General features: G+C 45.3%; 1 protein-coding gene across 7 annotated transcripts in view; it reads left to right on the top strand.

The window, feature by feature from the left end:
* The window catches only part of IFT172 (intraflagellar transport 172), a 553,694-nt gene that overhangs the window by 20,593 nt on the left and 512,867 nt on the right, over nt 1–20,234 (top strand). For all 7 annotated transcript variants that reach the window (XM_063914906.1, XM_063914909.1, XM_063914907.1 and 4 more), the window contains exon 3: nt 1,504–1,616. In XM_063914906.1, the coding sequence (XP_063770976.1) occupies nt 1,504–1,616 (113 nt within the window). The remainder of the gene's footprint in view (nt 1–1,503; nt 1,617–20,234) is intronic.

The raw sequence follows: 20,234 nt of genomic DNA, 5'->3' as shown, positions 1-20,234 counted from the left end.
GCAAGGAAGGAAGTAACCGTGCAACACTATCACCGCATTTGGCGAAGATATGTTGCGTGGTGCGAGGATCGGAGTGCTCCGACGGAGGAATTTCAACTGGGTCGATTCCTACATTTCCTGCAATCAGGATTGTCTATGGGTCTCAAATTGGGATCTATTAAGGTTCAAATTTCGGCCCTGTCGATTTTCTTTCAAAAAGAATTGGCTTCAGTTCCTGAAGTCCAGACTTTTGTTAAGGGAGTGCTGCATATACAGCCTCCTGTGGTGCCTCCAGTGGCACCGTGGGATCTCAATGTGGTTTTGGAATTTCTAAAATCTCATTGGTTTGAACCACTAAAAAAGGTGGATTTAAAATATCTCACATGGAAAGTGACCATGTTACTAGCCCTGGCTTCGGCCAGGAGAGTGTCAGAACTGGCTGCTTTATCTTACAAAAGCCCATATCTGATTTTCCATTCGGACAGGGCAGAACTGCGGACTCGTCCGCATTTTCTCCCTAAGGTGGTGTCAGCATTTCATCTGAACCAGCCTATTGTAGTGCCTGCGGCTACAAGTGACTTGGAGGACTCCAAGTTACTGGACGTTGTCAGAGCATTAAAAATATATATTGCAAGGACAGCTGGAGTCAGAAAATCTGACTCGTTGTTTATATTGTATGCACCCAACAAGATGGGTGCTCCTGCGTCTAAGCAGACGATTGCTCGTTGGATCTGTAGCACAATCCAACTTGCACATTCTGTGGCAGGCCTGCCACAGCCTAAATCTGTAAAGGCCCACTCCACAAGGAAGGTGGGCTCATCTTGGGCGGCTGCCCGAGGGGTCTCGGCTTTACAACTTTGCCGAGCAGCTACGTGGTCAGGGGAGAACACGTTTGTAAAATTTTACAAATTTGATACTCTGGCTAAGGAGGACCTGGAGTTCTCTCATTCGGTGCTGCAGAGTCATCCGCACTCTCCCGCCCGTTTGGGAGCTTTGGTATAATCCCCATGGTCCTTTCAGGAACCCCAGCATCCACTAGGACGATAGAGAAAATAAGAATTTACTTACCGATAATTCTATTTCTCGGAGTCCGTAGTGGATGCTGGGCGCCCATCCCAAGTGCGGATTATCTGCAATAATTGTACATAGTTATTGTTAACTAATTCGGGTTATTGTTAAGAAGCTATCTTTCAGAGGCTCCTCTGTTATCATACTGTTAACTGGTTTTGATCACAAGTTGTACGGTGTGATTGGTGTGGCTGGTATGAGTCTTACCCGGGATTCAAAATTCCTCCCTTATTGTGTACGCTCGTCCGGGCACAGTACCTAACTGGCTTGGAGGAGGGTCATAGGGGGAGGAGCCAGTGCACACCACCTGATCGGAAAGCTTTACTTTTGTGCCCTGTCTCCTGCGGAGCCGCTATTCCCCATGGTCCTTTCAGGAACCCCAGCATCCACTACGGACTCCGAGAAATAGAATTATCGGTAAGTAAATTCTTATTTTTCTGTCTCTTCTCTTTGCAGTATGGAAAAAAGAGTTACATGGTTAAAGGAATGGCCTTCTCCCCCGACTCAACCAAGATCGCTATCGGGCAAACGGACAATATTATTTATGTGTACAAGATCGGTGAAGACTGGTGAGTGAGGATCACGGCGTATACTCTGTGCTCATCTGTGTCTGGTGCAGATATATAGTCCTGTAGTGTTTACTCTAGGATTTTTTAGGGCAGGGAGCTGATCATTGAGGAGGGCACATTTCTGATGTTAGGCTTTGCGCACAAAGCATAGCGCATATGTTTATATTTTTTGTACATACATTTTCCCCTTAGTGTATCATATTCCCTCACATACATATAGGACACCCATGTAACACCCAACACCTGTTCTGAGAACCATACTGTATATGTCCAGTCTTCTTGAAAGATCGTCTGTAGCGTATACATAAGCAGATAATTATAAATGTCTCCTCCAGAGCTGAAGTAGTTATAATCCTTGTGTTATAAAACAGAAAAGTTAAGCAGTGGGTTAAAATGTATAGGAAAAAATAAGTCTGTTGTACTAGAGAAATAGTGTAAGCAGCACATGCTCACTGCTTACCCTGTTCTTTCCCACTTCATCAGAGTACTGTGTTATGCCAGCAGCCACAGCAGTGATGCAGGGCCGTCTTAACAGCAGTGTAGGCCCCTGGGCACAGCAGTGCACTGGGCCCCCTACCCATCCTCCAGTGGTAGGGGTGGGGGTGCTATCAGCGGCAGGTTTGATGTCCCGCAGGCGGTAGGGGGTGTTCTATCTTCCGCTCAGCATGTAGGACCTGGAGCAGTAATTTCTGCTAATTACTCCTTTACTGCACAGATGGGGCTAAATTGTAGAAGGGAGCATTGTGCTGAATGAAAGGGCCCTGGTACATGACTTCCAGGGTGATAGGGGGTGTGTAATACACAGGGGAGGGGTGGATAGTGGAGTGGCCTTAATATTCATTATTTTCTGGTGGGAGGGCAGCTTCCCTGACTGCAGATATCTCCAGTTCCTGGAAATATATGTCTTAGCTTTCAGTGGGATAAAAAACTAGAGAGTCTCACCATTCAGGAGATACTGGGGACACCTTTTAGGAGGGGCTGGGGACACCTGTCAGGAGGTACTGGGGACACCTGTCAGGAGGTGCTGGGGACTTGGGGATCAGAGCTCAGGAGCCAGAGCAATCCACCAACAAAAATATAAAACTGCATCCCAGGCGTGTGTAGCTGGAGCAGGGACCGGCTGCTGGAAGGCTGTTATATGTGGTTCTGGGCATAGTAGAGACAAGCTGCCAGTGTCCACCAAAAGCGGAGAGTCCCAGCATTTGTAGTATACCCTCAGAAAAACTGTAAGTCAGACAGAACCCGAGATATCTGGCTGGGAAGAGTAATGAACAGGCTTGGATGGGGACCACTGCTTTCAAGTCGCATATCTCCGGTTTCCCAGGGACGATCTTAAAAAATCTGGTACCCCTGGAAAGAGTGGACCCTCAGCTGTCAGCCTATGGCCCTTAAACTCCTTGTGACCTTGGGCATGAGCCCATTAATCCCATACGAAAAGACGGCCCTGCAGTGATGCTATTTACAGTCCCTCCTCTGCCATACAGTTCGCTAAGGATAGAAATTGTTTTCAATTTCAGAGGTGGGCAAGGAATAGACAACTACATTGTAACATGTACTTCTACTGTTGCATTCTGTATACAAGGGGGAGATTTATGGTCCTGCAGGGTGCACTGAGAAATCACAGGGTGCTTTTCCACATTTCAAAAATGGGCAGGGTGCAGCATACTGCTGAAACAGCCCAGAAGGAACACTATGACGTTTCCATACTTGGTGACCATTGTCAGATGAGTGGTTACTGTATCTCAGTGTCACACAATCACAGAGGTGGCATCGGGTACCATTGGTGCGCAGCTTGAGATTTTCCTTTTATGTATATCGGCCTGTGAGGATACGGGGTACCAGATCACTCGGGCACGGTGGTAGATGAGAACCGACCGTGGTTTATTGCACAGAATGGGTGATACGCATCTAAGCACTCTTCTGTAATATATTCCACAGGACGCCCCACAGTGACACCCTACACCCCACAGTGACACCCTGCCAGAGCGTCACCTACACCCTCACAGTAACACCCTGCCAGAGCGTCACCTACACCCACACATTGACCCCCTGCCAGAGCGTCACCTACACCCCCACAGTGACACCCTGCCAGAGCGTCACCTACACCCCCACAGTGACACCCTGCCAGAGCGTCACCTACACCCTCACAGTGACACCCTGCCAGGGTGTCACCTCTTACCCAATGACACTAATTCATCTCTCACAGTACCCCACCTTAAATCACCCAACTAATCCCCCCATGGGAATGCCCTGCCCAGGGGGAGCTACCTAAGGATCACATTGGTGGAGTCCTTGCAGTATCCAGTCCCCAATAACTCCCCCATGTGTCATCTCTCAGGTGTCACCCTGCTGGGACTGACTCCTGCCTGTATGGCATAGCACGCTGCTCTACCTGACCTGATAATTTAATAATGTATGTATGGTTTCCACAGATCTAGAATACACAGATTTACTGTATCCCTTCACAAAAGTAACCAATAGGAAACTGTAATGCCAACAGGAACACCCGGCATACAGTGTAACAGATAAAAGGAACACCCCACATACAGTGTAACAGATAACAGGAACACCCGGCATACAGTGTAACAGATAACAGGAACACCCGGCATACAGTGTAACAGATAACAGGAACACCCCGCATACAGTGTAACAGATAACAGGAACACCCCACATACAGTGTAACAGATAACAGGAACACCCCACATACAGTGTAACAGATAACAGGAACACCCGGTATACAGTGTAACAGATAACAGGAACACCCGCATACAGTGTAACAGATAACAGGAACACCCGGCATACAGTGTAACAGATAACAGGAACACCCAACATACAGTGTAACAGATAACAGTAACACCCGGCATACAGTGTAACAGATAACCGTAACACCCCACATACAGTGTAACAGATAACAGGAACACCCGGCATACAGTATAACAGATAACAGGAACACCCGGCATACAGTGTAACAGATAACAGGAGCACCCGGCATACAGTGTAACAGATAACAGGAGCACCCGGCATACAGTGTAACAGATAACAGGAACACCCGGCATACAGTGTAACAGATAACAGGAACACCCGGCATACAGTGTAACAGATAACAGGAACACCCGGCATACAGTGTAACAGATAACAGGAACACCCCACATACAGTGTAACAGATAACAGGAACACCCTGTCACAACTGAGGGCCTGAGCTGACGGAAGGCAGCCTCAGATGTAGGGGCTGAGATGTACCGGAACCTGGGAGGTTGTATCAGACCCCTGGACATGTAAGTAACATGAAGAGAAACCGCCCGAAGGCGTGACCACGACAACTTGAGTAAAAGTCAATGATATTTATTTATGACAAACTCCATGCATCACAGTAGCAGTAAAAAGAAACATAAAAATCAGCAGAGAAATAATAATACAGTTCCTGGGTACTACAGGGTGGCAGGGGCCACAGAGCTCTGGTGGTATGAGACAGTTCTTATTATCTGCAAGTTGGAAAGTCCTTACCAGGCTCAACTGTAGCAATGAGGAAAGCCCAGGGTCGTACCAGCTGGTGTTCCAGGGAAAGCTGGACTGCTGTAGATAAAATGCTGCTGTGGGTACTGGTTAGAACCAGACAGGTGTTGGCACGGAGTGGATACTGGCTGGAACCAGTTAAATAATAAATAAAGCTTGAGAGCGATGCAATATAGATGAAATGTAGAATTTGAGAGCGGAGAAATAATAATACCGGTGGAGAGTGGTAAACTGCAGAAAGGACACCGGCCCTTTAAGAGAAGCTGTACACTGCTGGAAGCTGAGCTGGAAGCAGGTGATGTTGTAGCTGGAAACAGGTGAGTCCAGAATGGATCGGAGAGTCAGGCTACACCGCAGATGGAATGCTGGTGCGGGTCTCTATAGCAGAAGTCTGGAGACAGGAGCTGGAACCTGGAAGACAATCACAGGAGAGAGACAAACTGGAACTAGGTTTGACAACCAATGCACTGACGCCTTCCTTGCTCAGGCACAACCTATTTATACCTGCAGCAAGGAAGGCATTGGCTAGGCAATTATGCAAATTAATAATACTGACAACGGATTGGTAGGAAAGATCAGCTGACAGAATCCAAGATGGCTGCGCCCATGCAGACACTTGGAGGGAAGTTTGGATTGTAATCCATGTGGTCTGGAAAACAGTAATGGCGGCGCCGGCCACCGGAGACAGGAGACGCCAGGCTGACAGATGCACATCCGACCACGCGGACACAGCGGAGGCCGCGGCTGACGTAATCGCCACTCTGAATGCAGAAGCTCAGGGACGGCGGCGGAGGCCGCGGGATACGCCATGCCAGATGTATAAGGCGTTACTGTGACTGCGTCCAGAGAGACAGGAGAGGATGCGGGAATGTGCACATCAGGATAACAGATGGGATCCGGTCCTAGAGCGCTGAGCCAGCCTTAGGAGGCATCTGATAGGTAAGAAATGGCGTCCAGATACCCGGATCGTGACACACCCGGCATACAGTGTAACAGATAACAGGAACACCCGGCATACAGTGTAACAGATAACAGGAACACCCGGCATACAGTGTTACAGATAACAGGAGCACCCGGCATACAGTGTAACAGATAACAGGAACACTCGGCATACAGTGTAACAGATAACAGGAACACCCGGCATACAGTGTAACAGATAACAGGAACACCCGGCATACAGTGTAACAGATAACAGGAACACCCGGCATACAGTGTAACAGATAACAGGAACACCCGGCATACAGTGTAACAGATAACAGGAACACCCGGCATACAGTGTAACAGATAACAGGAGCACCCGGCATACAGTGTAACAGATAACAGGAGCACCCGGCATACAGTGTAACAGATAACAGGAACACCCGGCATACAGTGTTACAGATAACAGGAGCACCCGGCATACAGTGTAACAGATAACAGGAACACCCGGCATACAGTGTAACAGATAACAGGAACACCCGGCATACAGTGTAACAGATAACAGGAACACCCGGCATACAGTGTAACAGATAACAGGAACACCCGGCATACAGTGTAACATATAACAGGAACACCCGGCATACAGTGTAACAGATAACAGGAACACCCGGCATACAGTGTAACAGATAACAGGAACACCCGGTATACAGTGTAACAGACAACAGGAACACCCCGCATACAGTGTAACTGATAACAGGAACACCCGGCATACAGTGTAACAGATAACAGGAACACCCGGCATACAGTGTAACAGATAACAGGAACACCCGGCATACAGTGTAACAGATAACAGGAACACCCGGCATACAGTGTAACAGATAACAGGAACACCCGGTATACAGTGTAACAGATAACAGGAACACCCCGCATACAGTGTAACTGATAACAGGAACACCCGGCATACAGTGTAACAGATAACAGGAACACCCGGCATACAGTGTAACAGATAACAGGAACACCCCACATACAGTGTAACAGATAACAGGAACACCCGGCATACAGTGTAACAGATAACAGGAGCACCCGGCATACAGTGTAACAGATAACAGGAACACTCGGCATACAGTGTAACAGATAACAGGAACACCCGGCATACAGTGTAACAGATAACAGGAACACCCGGCATACAGTGTTACAGATAACAGGAGCACCCGGCATACAGTGTAACAGATAACAGGAACACCCGGCATACACTGTTACAGATAACAGGAACACCCCACATACAGTGTAACAGATAACAGGAACACCCGGCATACAGTGTTACAGATAACAGGAACACCCCATATACAGTGTAACAGATAACCGGAACACTCGGCATACAGTGTAACAGATAACAGGAACACCCGGCATACACTGTTACAGATAACAGGAACACCCCACATACAGTGTAACAGATAACAGGAGCACCCGGCATACAGTGTAACAGATAACAGGAACACCCCATATACAGTGTAACAGATAACCGGAACACTCGGCATACAGTGTAACAGATAACAGGAACACCCGGCATACAGTGTAACAGATAACAGGAACAGCCGGCATACAGTGTAACAGATAACAGAAACACCCGGCATACAGTGTAACAGATAACAGGAACACCCGGCATACAGTGTAACAGATAACAGGAACAGCCGGCATACAGTGTAACAGATAACAGGAACAGCCGGCATACAGTGTAACAGATAACAGGAACAGCCGGCATACAGTGTAACAGATAACAGGAACACCCGGTATACAGTGTAACAGATAACAGGAACACCCCGCATACAGTGTAACAGGTAACAGGAACACCCGCATACAGTGTAACAGATAACAGTTACACCCGGCATACAGTGTAACAGATAACAGGAACACCCGGCATACAGTGTAACAGATAACAGGAACACCCGGCATACAGTGTAACAGATAACAGGAACACCCCACATACAGTGTAACAGATAACAGGAACACCCGGCATACAGTGTAACAGATAACAGGAACACCCGGCATACAGTATAACAGATAACAGGAACACCCGGCATACAGTGTAACATATAACAGGAACACCCGGCATACAGTGTAACAGATAACAGGAACACCCGGCATACAGTGTAACAGATAACAGGAACACCCCATTGACAATGCTGAATTCCTTTGTCATATAAAACACCTTATGAAGCTAAGAACACTGTACGCTGTTTACTTAAGAAATACCGTAATGATACGCTATCTGCGTAGCGATCGCTCAGCCGTAGGCGAGACGCTCAAGCGTCACGTTCGCTCACGGCCCAGCGATCACAGGACACGTTATTGGTTATGTCTAGGGGAAAGATTCGCTGTAACGTAGCGTACGCTAGAGACCACGAGGAGGTCACCAGCGATGCAGACGCTTACAACACTATACCTTGATATTAAACCTTATACCGATGAAACACACAGAATACCTTAATGTGAGTACAGGGTGTAAATGCAACCTTGTGTAACCTGACTACCTACAAAGCTGTTTGAGCGTCACCGACGCTCAAATGAACACTTAACACTATAGTAAATACACAGATGCTGATTTAGGGTTCCAAAGCCTATTATCTGTATTATATCTAGTATACTTGTAAAAGAGTAACACAGTACAAATGATACACTACAATATAACAAAGACTTCCTAACCAAACACCTAACTAAGGGATAAACTACAATGCTATCCTGGTTTAACACAATACAATACAATACTATAATACTACGAAGTATTTAAGAGAAAAGAGGAGAGAGAGAGATAGAGAGAGAGAGAGAAAGATATTGGCTCACAGACAATGATTACGGAGAGAACTTACGCACAAAGGGTATGATCGCCTGCGCCTCGATATCCAGCTCCCGATTATCAGCAGATAACCGTTGATGAGAGAGTGAGAGCTGGATGTGGTCGGTCTGCCTATTTATGCCCCACACACAATGCAATCTCCTAGTCCCTACAATCCTACAGTTTATTGGACACAGGAATTCGGCCCTGTACTGTAACCAAAGGTCATAGGTTGATTCATACAGGTGGGCTGTGCTGAGTTTAAACAGCTCAGGTGGGTGGGAAAACTGGGTTTCCCGCCGCATACCTGAGTATGGGTAAATAATAGAAATGGACATAAACTTCTTATGTCCATAACTATTCGCACGAGCGATTAATACGCTCCAAACCAACACCGGAATATTGCTAATTAAATACTCTTCCGATGGATACCAAACACTGCTGTATGACTCCTGTTAGACCCTTCGTGCAATACAAAGAGGGATTCCTCCGCTCAGGGACATTCTATCTAAACCAAACTTACAGAAACTATTGAGGGGAACATGATCTATAAACTACATTAATTGTGAACTTTTGTAACGAATGAGTCGCACGCTACGATCACATAAACTCTACCGTAAATGCGCATACTGCGCGTGCGAGTGCACGCTATTGCGGGTATGCGCTTCCACGGGAGAGCGTACGCATGCGCAGCACGGACCAGTGTGCGGTGCAAATATGGCAGTGTGCATTAAGACATTTTTCTGACTTCGACAGTCCACCCTTTGGCAGTCAATAATAACTGCCACAAAATATTTAAGGAGAAAAATGTAAGTCAGGGGTTAATTGATTTCCATGGTGGGGTAAGGAAGAAGAGAGGAGTAGGTGTGAAAAGGGTATGACCTAGTGAGAGAGTAGGAGCATGTGTGTATGAGTCCATGTTTGGAGGGTCATGTATCATCGTGCCGTACGTGTGGTAAATCAAGCTTCGAGGTATTGCGAAGTATACATTTGAATTCCTTCTTATCCTGTGGTACAGGTCTGTGGATGGGCTGTCAAACTCTACCGAGCTCATTTCGGCTGTGGTTGTAACACAATGGGGATGCACATTTTAGTTGATGATACATGAATTGGGGGGGTATGTGGTTGCTGCTATCTGTGCCTGTATTCCCTATCGACTATGTGTGTTATTACCTGAGGGTTGCAGAGATGAAGATAAAGAACACTTACGAAAAATGCAATGATATTCTATGTCAGGTTAATGTACGTTCGTCGATTGAGGTCTTGATTGGTGTCGGTTGATTGGAGTCTTCTTCTTTGTGCTTTTGCTCATAAATCGTGAGTAAAGCAAACAACGTCCATGGATTTACAAAAAAATGTTGGGCTAGCGTGATTTTAAAGTTCCTAGGGAAACTGGGGTACCCATGGCATTGTCCATCAAAATCTTGTATATCAGGTCGTCTGTTCTTCTTCTTTCCATCTTTCCGTTGTCGGCCCCTTGGCTCATCAAATCCTTCGTTTACGTGGGTCTTTGTACCTCGGAGGAAAACATAGAAATGGGTGAAAGACGGACCGTATACTCATTACATCATTACGTCATGGTTTCTAGCATTGGGTCATAAATCAAATCCAGGTTAATTACAGTTTCCTCACTCCTTAAGCTCATCACTTTCGTACTTTGCTTGCACCTCATTAAAGCCTGCCCGCATCTAAATATCAATCCAATAGATATAACGACACCCAAGATACATAGGAGAAACTTTCCAACATCCATTATGACTCCTTGAGCCCAGTCTCCTAAACCGGAGAACCAATTTCGCGGGTTCAACCATGACACCCAACCAGTCAGCTCATTACCTACAGCAGCAAGGGTGAGATTGTGTTTTCGACGAAATTCCCACTTTAATTGCAGAATATCGTCCATCTTTTGGTCTATGACCTCTACCGGATCCTCGGTGCTATTTGTGATATACGTGCAACACTTTATGCCGTACTGTGTTGCCAATGTAACACAATATCCGCCTGTTACTGCTGTAAGATAATTAAGAATCATCCTATGCTGAACTAGTTCTGTTTTGTAAGCTTGAAGTTCTCTTCCAGTGTATCTAAACGTGTCATCATACATTTCAGTGATATTATCTAACAAATTGGCGAGTGCGGAAATGTATCTATAATTCATCACACCTCGAGCGGTGCGAGTGAAATCTAACGCTACCAGAACCTGAATCCCGGTGGATTCATGGATAAGATCAGAGGCCGGATGCTCTAATCTTTCTGACAGTTGTCTTTTAACGAGGTGCTCGTAGTGAGTGTGAGTATAAGGAGCTTGGGCACCACGGTGTATGTCTTTCATTTTGTCATGTGTTACAGTCATCACTTCAGGCAATACTTTTCCAATATAACACAATCCTTCAGAGTTTGGGGCAAGCCACTTGTACGCCTTTCTCCCGCATATGAAATATGCATCATCGGGGAGAACATAAGGGACGGAGAAGGACATGACCATGTTACAAACCTTCCAGGTGAAATCTCCTGACCCTAATTCTTCCATCTGTCTAATGCACGTATCGGTTTGTACGATATGTGCACAGTATCCTGGTGATACCTCTCCAACTTTAGTAATCCTATTTCCTAAGGTATATCGATACCGGAAAGATTTTCCTCTACTGGCTATGTGGCGTACGAGCTCTGTATCTGTAGGCATTCTATCTGCTCTGTGTGAAAAGGTCATGGTAAGGTTGCTCCATGACACTTCCCAATTTCCCGGTTTTCTAGGATTGGAGATGTTAAAACATAAGAGGGACCTATCCACATGGTACTGGTGGAGCTTCAAACTAGGAGGGCTGGAGATATTAAACCTCCTGTCCACCGGTCTCCCACCCTTTAGCTCAAGTACCCCCCCTACCGTTAAAGGAAATGGTACTAGCCCTGATTTGCTGTGACCCTGAGGTACTTGCGAGCATACCCAACAATCTGTTTGGTTCAACACGTTACCCACTAAGGAGTGATAGTCACTCAATGGATGCCGGTCCATATGGATATTAAAACTAGATTGGCATTTCTTTGTTACAGAGCCTACAGATACAACTTTCTTTTTTGAACTAACATTCCTTCACAGTTGTTTACAAATAACATGGTTGTTAGATCGTGCCCGGTACTCGCCTTTGCTTGGTGATTGGGTTGCTATTGGAAATTTACACCTCCGTCTCAGTCATCAGGACCTTTCTGGATCCTTTCTCGACCTCACTGGTACTCTCACCGAAACAGACTGCTCTGGTCAACATCATGGTCAACAGGAAAATCCATATCACAGTCTCTTGGGGCAAGTCCATCTTACAGGAGGAGAAAAGAAGAAATTTGTAAAGGGGGTATAAGAAAATCAGTTTGAGGGGGAGAGAACTCGTTACGATAATAAGTTCTCTCGTTTTGTTGTTCTTCTTGTTCTGCTGTCCTCTCAAAAGGTGCTGTCTCTCAGTCTTCAAAAACGATCATTCTGGTGACGCAATATTCCTTCCTAACCGACGATCTTTCTGTAAGGAGCAAAAATCTGGCATTATCATTGGTCCAACTGAGGGGTGACATAGCATCTTTAAATCATGGAAACATGAGTGAGAAGAGAGAGAAAATAAAAAAAACAAAAGAGATAGAGAACAATTCATGTGCATATATACATTACATAACTCGACAATAACCATCAATAAGAAAAGAGAAACAAAGCATTTTTAAACATTGTAAGAAAACATTGTTAGTATTAGAAAAACATTGTCAGACTTATTAGGCTGTCGTATCTACGTGTCTAATGGTCTCCTTGAGCAGTCCCTCCCCACCAGCACTTGCATTACTCCACTTGTCTGTATCTGGCCAGAATACATAGTGGCGGATAGGTCATGCTGGGGTTTGGTAGACTTCTGCAAGGACCAGGCGAATATGCAATGTTTGAATTCTTACCAATAATCATCAGAGATGGGGATAGAGAGTGAGAAAAGGGAAAAACATTTTTCACAAATACATTTACAACGTTTAACCTGGTCATTCCCGTGTCTTCAGTGAATGACCTCCCACTTCATTAACCGTTACCTCAGGCTTGCCTCCATTCCTAACAATCACCTTTCCTGCCTATGTGATTCTTGATTATAATGGTGTGTGTTGTAATTTTGCTCATTTCTTGGTCTAGGGGGTCTAACTTTATGTGGGCTGTTGCAGTTGTGGGCATAATGCCCTTCTCTCCTACAATGGTAACAAATCCTGGGCTTCCTCCAGGTGTCAGTGAAATGGGGTCTTGGCTGATTTGATGCCTCCTCAAACGCTCGGATGCTCATCATCATCAATCGTTTCCCCTGTACTTCCCTGGTTCCTTGGATTTTATGATTATGGTGTTGTCTTTCTCGTGATCTACAATCTCTTGCAATGTGTCCCTTTCTATGACAATGGTAACAGACTACCATATCTGGATTTCTCGCAGGGGTGTGGGGCTTTTGTTGGGGTGGTCTTGTGGTTTGGGCCTGTATTTTTGCTGCCATTAACTTATCTCTTTGTGACTCTCTGTATCTGGTGATATTCTGATCCTGATTGATGACGGCCTCTCTTAGTGCAGTCACCGAGATATCTCTCCAGTTTGGGTTGGTGGTCTGTACCCTTGTTTTTAATTCATCTTTTAAACCATTCATTAATACCTTAACCGCTATTCCTCTATGTTGTGCATTTGTCTTGATGTCTGTGATCCCAGTGTTTCCAGCCATTATTTGCAGTGCTCGATTGAAATAATTAGAAACATTTTCCCTTTCGTTTTGTCTTATGGAGAAAATTTCATTCCACTTGACAGCAGCTGGGAAATATATTCCTAACTGTCGGTTAATCTGCCTAATACATTCCTGATTGTGTTCCTCCGTACAAGGTACCTCTGTGTTTAATTTACAATCAGCAATGAACTTTTCAGGGTCAACCCTGGAGGGCAAACATGCCCTCAGCACTGTCCGCCACTCTTTGTTGGTGGGTTCTGTGGCGTTTCCTAGTTCTTTTATAAACCTTTGACATTTGGCTAGATTTTTCCTAGGATCAGGAAATTCAGACACAATTGATCTCAATTCGGTCCGGGACAAGAGACAGCGCATTGCACTGTCCTTGACGGGAATGATTCCCTGATCGTCAGTCTTCCCATTGGGGACTGAGATCACCCTGGCCAGATTGAGCTCAGTTCCATCATCTTGTGTTGGCCTTACAATATGGGGTACATCTGTTTGTGCGTGATATGAAACATTGTACGTACCTGTGGACACGACCTCACCTGACCCTCCGTTAGGGGGTTCGATTATTGCCTTTACCCATTTGGTCGTGTCCACCTGGATGGCTTCTGTGATGGTTGTTGGAAGAGGTGCTGACATCGTTCTGGGCTCACTGTCTTGTTTGTATTCCTGAGGGAGGTTTGACATGGGGTGCAACTGGCACAGGTTAATAGTTGTACATTCAACAGTATTACAATAATCATTGTTACATTTATTACACTTATTCTTATAATCTATATTACAGTTGCTAAGAGCGTTTTTATTGTTCCACCTTTGTGCTTTTCTCTCCGCAATCAACTCCTCTCCCGATGCCATGTCTCTCCTCTCAAGATAAGAGTCAGAAAAGTCAATAGACTCTCTTTGTAATTCACTTTCCTGTTGCCATAACTGTAAATATTCATAATGTTTATCTTGTCTCTTCGTTGGTTCAATGAGACTTATCCTCCTCCTTAAATTTTGTAACACCTCTGGACTGAAGCTACCTATTCTTGGGAACTTGTCCCTGTCTTGTACAGTCATTCTCTCCCATTCATCACGAAAAACTTCAGCGTGATTTCCATATTTCTTACACATCACATATCGTGCCGACCCGATGGATCGGTTCTCTGAATCAACCTGAACCTGGGTTGATCGCCCCCTACCGGAACAAATGGCCCCCATAATCTGCAGGCGTTGCTTATTCCTCCTTGAATATCAAGGCTTTCAGCGCACCCTTACAAACAAACCAAGATGTCCTTGGGCAGGCCGGCGGTGGTGGTTTATCAAGTACCCCACTTACTTCTCGCCCACGTTGGCCTATGCCGCAATCACTGTAAACCAGAGCTGTGGTACCCAACCCAGGGCCCCTGTGAACCTTTACTTACTGGGGCGTGCTGGACCTACCAGTCCCCAGCAAGTATCGGTTGTTGGATAGTTCCTGAGTGACCAGCGAACTTCCCTTCCCAAAAAATAAAAAATTACACAAATCACGTCAGAATGTACAAATAGCGTTTGTGACCACTTTACTCTAATGGTGTTTAGGTCAGATTACTAACTACTGCACACAATAACGTGCGGTCCAATCGTTCAGTATACGAGCACTACTTGTCATGTACTGAAAGATCAATGGAATCGATGTTTCCGGCTGCGATTCCTTCAACCAGAGCTTGTATGGCCTATATGGGTTCTGCACCAACACCCCAGGCGTTGTGCCACTGGACTTTTATAGCGGACCTTTTACCTTACGACCTCCTGGTCTTGTTCCTTATGACCTCCTGGTCTTGTTACCTTATGACCTCCTGGTCTGTTACCTTATGGTCCGCTATACTCTAATGCTCAAATTATTATTTTTAACCAGGGATGCCTCCCTAGCCACCGTATATGTCACTTACACGTATGTTCCTTAACGAGTACCCGACTTTCCTTTTGGTTCCACCTTAAAGTTATATAAACTTTTGTATACAAAACACACTCACTCAACACATGTACACTTTTGTTTCTATATCTATTTCTGCGCAGAAATTGTCTTCAGGCCAAGAGTGTTACCAATTAGGAGCAGGATCTGTTAAACTAAATTTTAGATTTTCCAAAAATAGATTTGCGTTATTTACCGCGTCGCGTTATCTACCGCTGTGCGTTACTTATCGCTTTGCGCTAATTATCGCTTTGCGCTAATTCAACTTTTCGTGACTTGGGCTACGTGGGCGTAACCAGACGCTACGTTGCGTAGTGTACGCTGCGTGCGTCTGCCTTTTGGATTGCGTACGCTAGTCTTTGTTAGCGACACGCGTACGCAATGCAAGGGATCCACCGTAACACAATATATATTTTATCAATGTAGATGATCCCTGATCATCTACCGCAATCCACACTGCACACTGGCTGCCTCGTCTCTCGGACAAGCCGTGTGTTGTTCTATACTTTAACTATTACCTCTACTTATTAAATAACAGCAAATCTCCTTTTAGCCCTTTCTATCAACTATAAAATTTGGCAAACAGGAATAGTGATATACGAAAAAATGAAATAGAAATGCAGATATATGCGTGCGTACGCAAGACAAAAGAAAAATAAACAGTTTTAAAAGACACAAGCGTTTTGTTCTTACTTCCGGTTACCGGATTCCTTCAGCACTCTTTACCTAAGCGAAGCAGACGCTTATCCCGTCAGCACTGTGAGACAACCTCCCACCCTTTGCTGGAGGGATAATGTCTGCTGATCTACCTAGTGCAGATATGAGAAGTATAGGACGAGCCCGCAATTGACAATGCTGAATTCCTTTGTCATATAAAACACCTTATGAAGCTAAGAACACTGTACGCTGTTTACTTAAGAAATACCGTAATGATACGCTATCTGCGTAGCGATCGCTCAGCCGTAGGCGAGACGCTCAAGCGTCACGTTCGCTCACGGCCCAGCGATCACAGGACACGTTATTGGTTATGTCTAGGGGAAAGATTCGCTGTAACGTAGCGTACGCTAGAGACCACGAGGAGGTCACCAGCGATGCAGACGCTTACAACACTATACCTTGATATTAAACCTTATACCGATGAAACACACAGAATACCTTAATGTGAGTACAGGGTGTAAATGCAACCTTGTGTAACCTGACTACCTACAAAGCTGTTTGAGCGTCACCGACGCTCAAATGAACACTTAACACTATAGTAAATACACAGATGCTGATTTAGGGTTCCAAAGCCTATTATCTGTATTATATCTAGTATACTTGTAAAAGAGTAACACAGTACAAATGATACACTACAATATAACAAAGACTTCCTAACCAAACACCTAACTAAGGGATAAACTACAATGCTATCCTGGTTTAACACAATACAATACAATACTATAATACTACGAAGTATTTAAGAGAAAAGAGGAGAGAGAGAGATAGAGAGAGAGAGAGAAAGATATTGGCTCACAGAAAGACAATGATTACGGAGAGAACTTACGCACAAAGGGTATGATCGCCTGCGCCTCGATATCCAGCTCCCGATTATCAGCAGATAACCGTTGATGAGAGAGTGAGAGCTGGATGTGGTCGGTCTGCCTATTTATGCCCCACACACAATGCAATCTCCTAGTCCCTACAATCCTACAGTTTATTGGACACAGGAATTCGGCCCTGTACTGTAACCAAAGGTCATAGGTTGATTCATACAGGTGGGCTGTGCTGAGTTTAAACAGCTCAGGTGGGTGGGAAAACTGGGTTTCCCGCCGCATACCTGAGTATGGGTAAATAATAGAAATGGACATAAACTTCTTATGTCCATAACTATTCGCACGAGCGATTAATACGCTCCAAACCAACACCGGAATATTGCTAATTAAATACTCTTCCGATGGATACCAAACACTGCTGTATGACTCCTGTTAGACCCTTCGTGCAATACAAAGAGGGATTCCTCCGCTCAGGGACATTCTATCTAAACCAAACTTACAGAAACTATTGAGGGGAACATGATCTATAAACTACATTAATTGTGAACTTTTGTAACGAATGAGTCGCACGCTACGATCACATAAACTCTACCGTAAATGCGCATACTGCGCGTGCGAGTGCACGCTATTGCGGGTATGCGCTTCCACGGGAGAGCGTACGCATGCGCAGCACGGACCAGTGTGCGGTGCAAATATGGCAGTGTGCATTAAGACATTTTTCTGACTTCGACACCATATACAGTGTAACAGATAACCGGAACACCCGGCATACAGTGTAACAGATAACAGGAACACCCGGCATACAGTGTAACAGATAACAGGAACACCCGGCATACAGTGTAACAGATAACAGGAACACCCGGCATACAGTGTAACAGATAACAGGAACACCCGGCATACAGTGTAACAGATAACAGTAACACCCGGCATACAGTGTAACAGATAACAGGAACACCCCACATACAGTGTAACAGATAACAGGAACACCCGGCATACAGTATAACAGATAACAGGAACACCCGGCATACAGTGTAACAGATAACAGGAACACCCGGCATACAGTGTAACAGATAACAGGAACACCCGGCATACAGTGTAACAGATAACAGGAACACCCGGCATACAGTGTTACAGATAACAGGAGCACCCGGCATACAGTGTAACAGATAACAGGAACACTCGGCATACAGTGTAACAGATAACAGGAACACCCCATATACAGTGTAACAGATAACAGGAACACCCGGCATACAGTGTAACAGATAACAGGAACACCCAGCATACAGTGTAACAGATAACAGGAACACCCGGCATACAGTGTTACAGATAACAGGAACACCCGGCATACAGTGTAACAGATAACAGGAACACCCGGCATACAGTGTTACAGATAACAGGAACACCCCACATACAGTGTAACAGATAACAGGAGCACCCCACATACAGTGTAACAGATAACAGGAACACCCCACATACAGTGTAACAGATAACAGGAGCACCCCACATACAGTGTAACAGATAAAAGGAACACCCCACATACAGTGTAACAGATAACAGGAACACCCGGCATACAGTGTAACAGATAACAGTAACACCCCACATACAGTGTAACAGATAACAGGAACACCCGGCATACAGTGTAACAGATAACAGGAACACCCGGCATACAGTGTAACAGATAACAGGAACACCCGGCATACAGTGTAACAGATAACAGGAACACCCGGCATACAGTGTAACAGATAACAGGAACACCCGGCATACAGTGTAACAGATAACAGGAACACCCGGCATACAGTGTAACAGATAACAGGAACACCCGGCATACAGTGTAACAGATAACAGGAACACCCGGCATACAGTGTAACAGATAACAGGAACACCCGGCATACAGTGTAACAGATAACAGGAGCACACGGCATACAGTGTAACAGATAACAGGAACACCCGGCATACAGTGTAACAGATAACAGGAACACCCGGCATACAGTGTAACAGATAACAGGAACACCCGGCATACAGTGTAACAGATAACAGGAACACCCGGCATACAGTGTAACAGATAACCGTAACACCCCACATACAGTGTAACAGATAACAGGAACACCCGGCATACAGTGTAACAGATAACAGGAACACCCGGTATACAGTGTAACAGATAACAGGAACACCCCGCATACAGTGTAACAGGTAACAGGAACACCCGCATACAGTGTAACAGATAACAGGAACACCCGGCATACAGTGTAACAGATAACAGGAACACCCGACATACAGTGTAACAGATAACAGTAACACCCGGCATACAGTGTAACAGATAACAGGAACACCCCACATACAGTGTAACAGATAACAGGAACACCCGGCATACAGTATAACAGATAACAGGAACACCCGGCATACAGTGTAACAGATAACAGGAACACCCGGCATACAGTGTAACAGATAACAGGAACACCCGGCATACAGTGTAACAGATAACAGGAACACCCGGCATACAGTGTTACAGATAACAGGAGCACCCGGCATACAGTGTAACAGATAACAGGAACACTCGGCATACAGTGTAACAGATAACAGGAACACCCCATATACAGTGTAACAGATAACAGGAACACCCGGCATACAGTGTAACAGATAACAGGAACACCCAGCATACAGTGTAACAGATAACAGGAACACCCGGCATACAGTGTTACAGATAACAGGAACACCCGGCATACAGTGTAACAGATAACAGGAACACCCGGCATACAGTGTTACAGATAACAGGAACACCCCACATACAGTGTAACAGATAACAGGAGCACCCCACATACAGTGTAACAGATAACAGGAACACCCCACATACAGTGTAACAGATAACAGGAGCACCCCACATACAGTGTAACAGATAAAAGGAACACCCCACATACAGTGTAACAGATAACAGGAACACCCGGCATACAGTGTAACAGATAACAGTAACACCCCACATACAGTGTAACAGATAACAGGAACACCCGGCATACAGTGTAACAGATAACAGGAACACCCGGCATACAGTGTAACAGATAACAGGAACACCCGGCATACAGTGTAACAGATAACAGGAACACCCGGCATACAGTGTAACAGATAACAGGAACACCCGGCATACAGTGTAACAGATAACAGGAACACCCGGCA

The sequence above is a fragment of the Pseudophryne corroboree genome, chromosome 4 (assembly GCF_028390025.1).
Source record: "Pseudophryne corroboree isolate aPseCor3 chromosome 4, aPseCor3.hap2, whole genome shotgun sequence".
NCBI lineage: Eukaryota > Metazoa > Chordata > Amphibia > Anura > Myobatrachidae > Pseudophryne > Pseudophryne corroboree.
The sequence above is the reverse complement of the archived record's forward strand: the minus strand, read 5'-3'. Positions and strand labels throughout refer to the sequence as shown.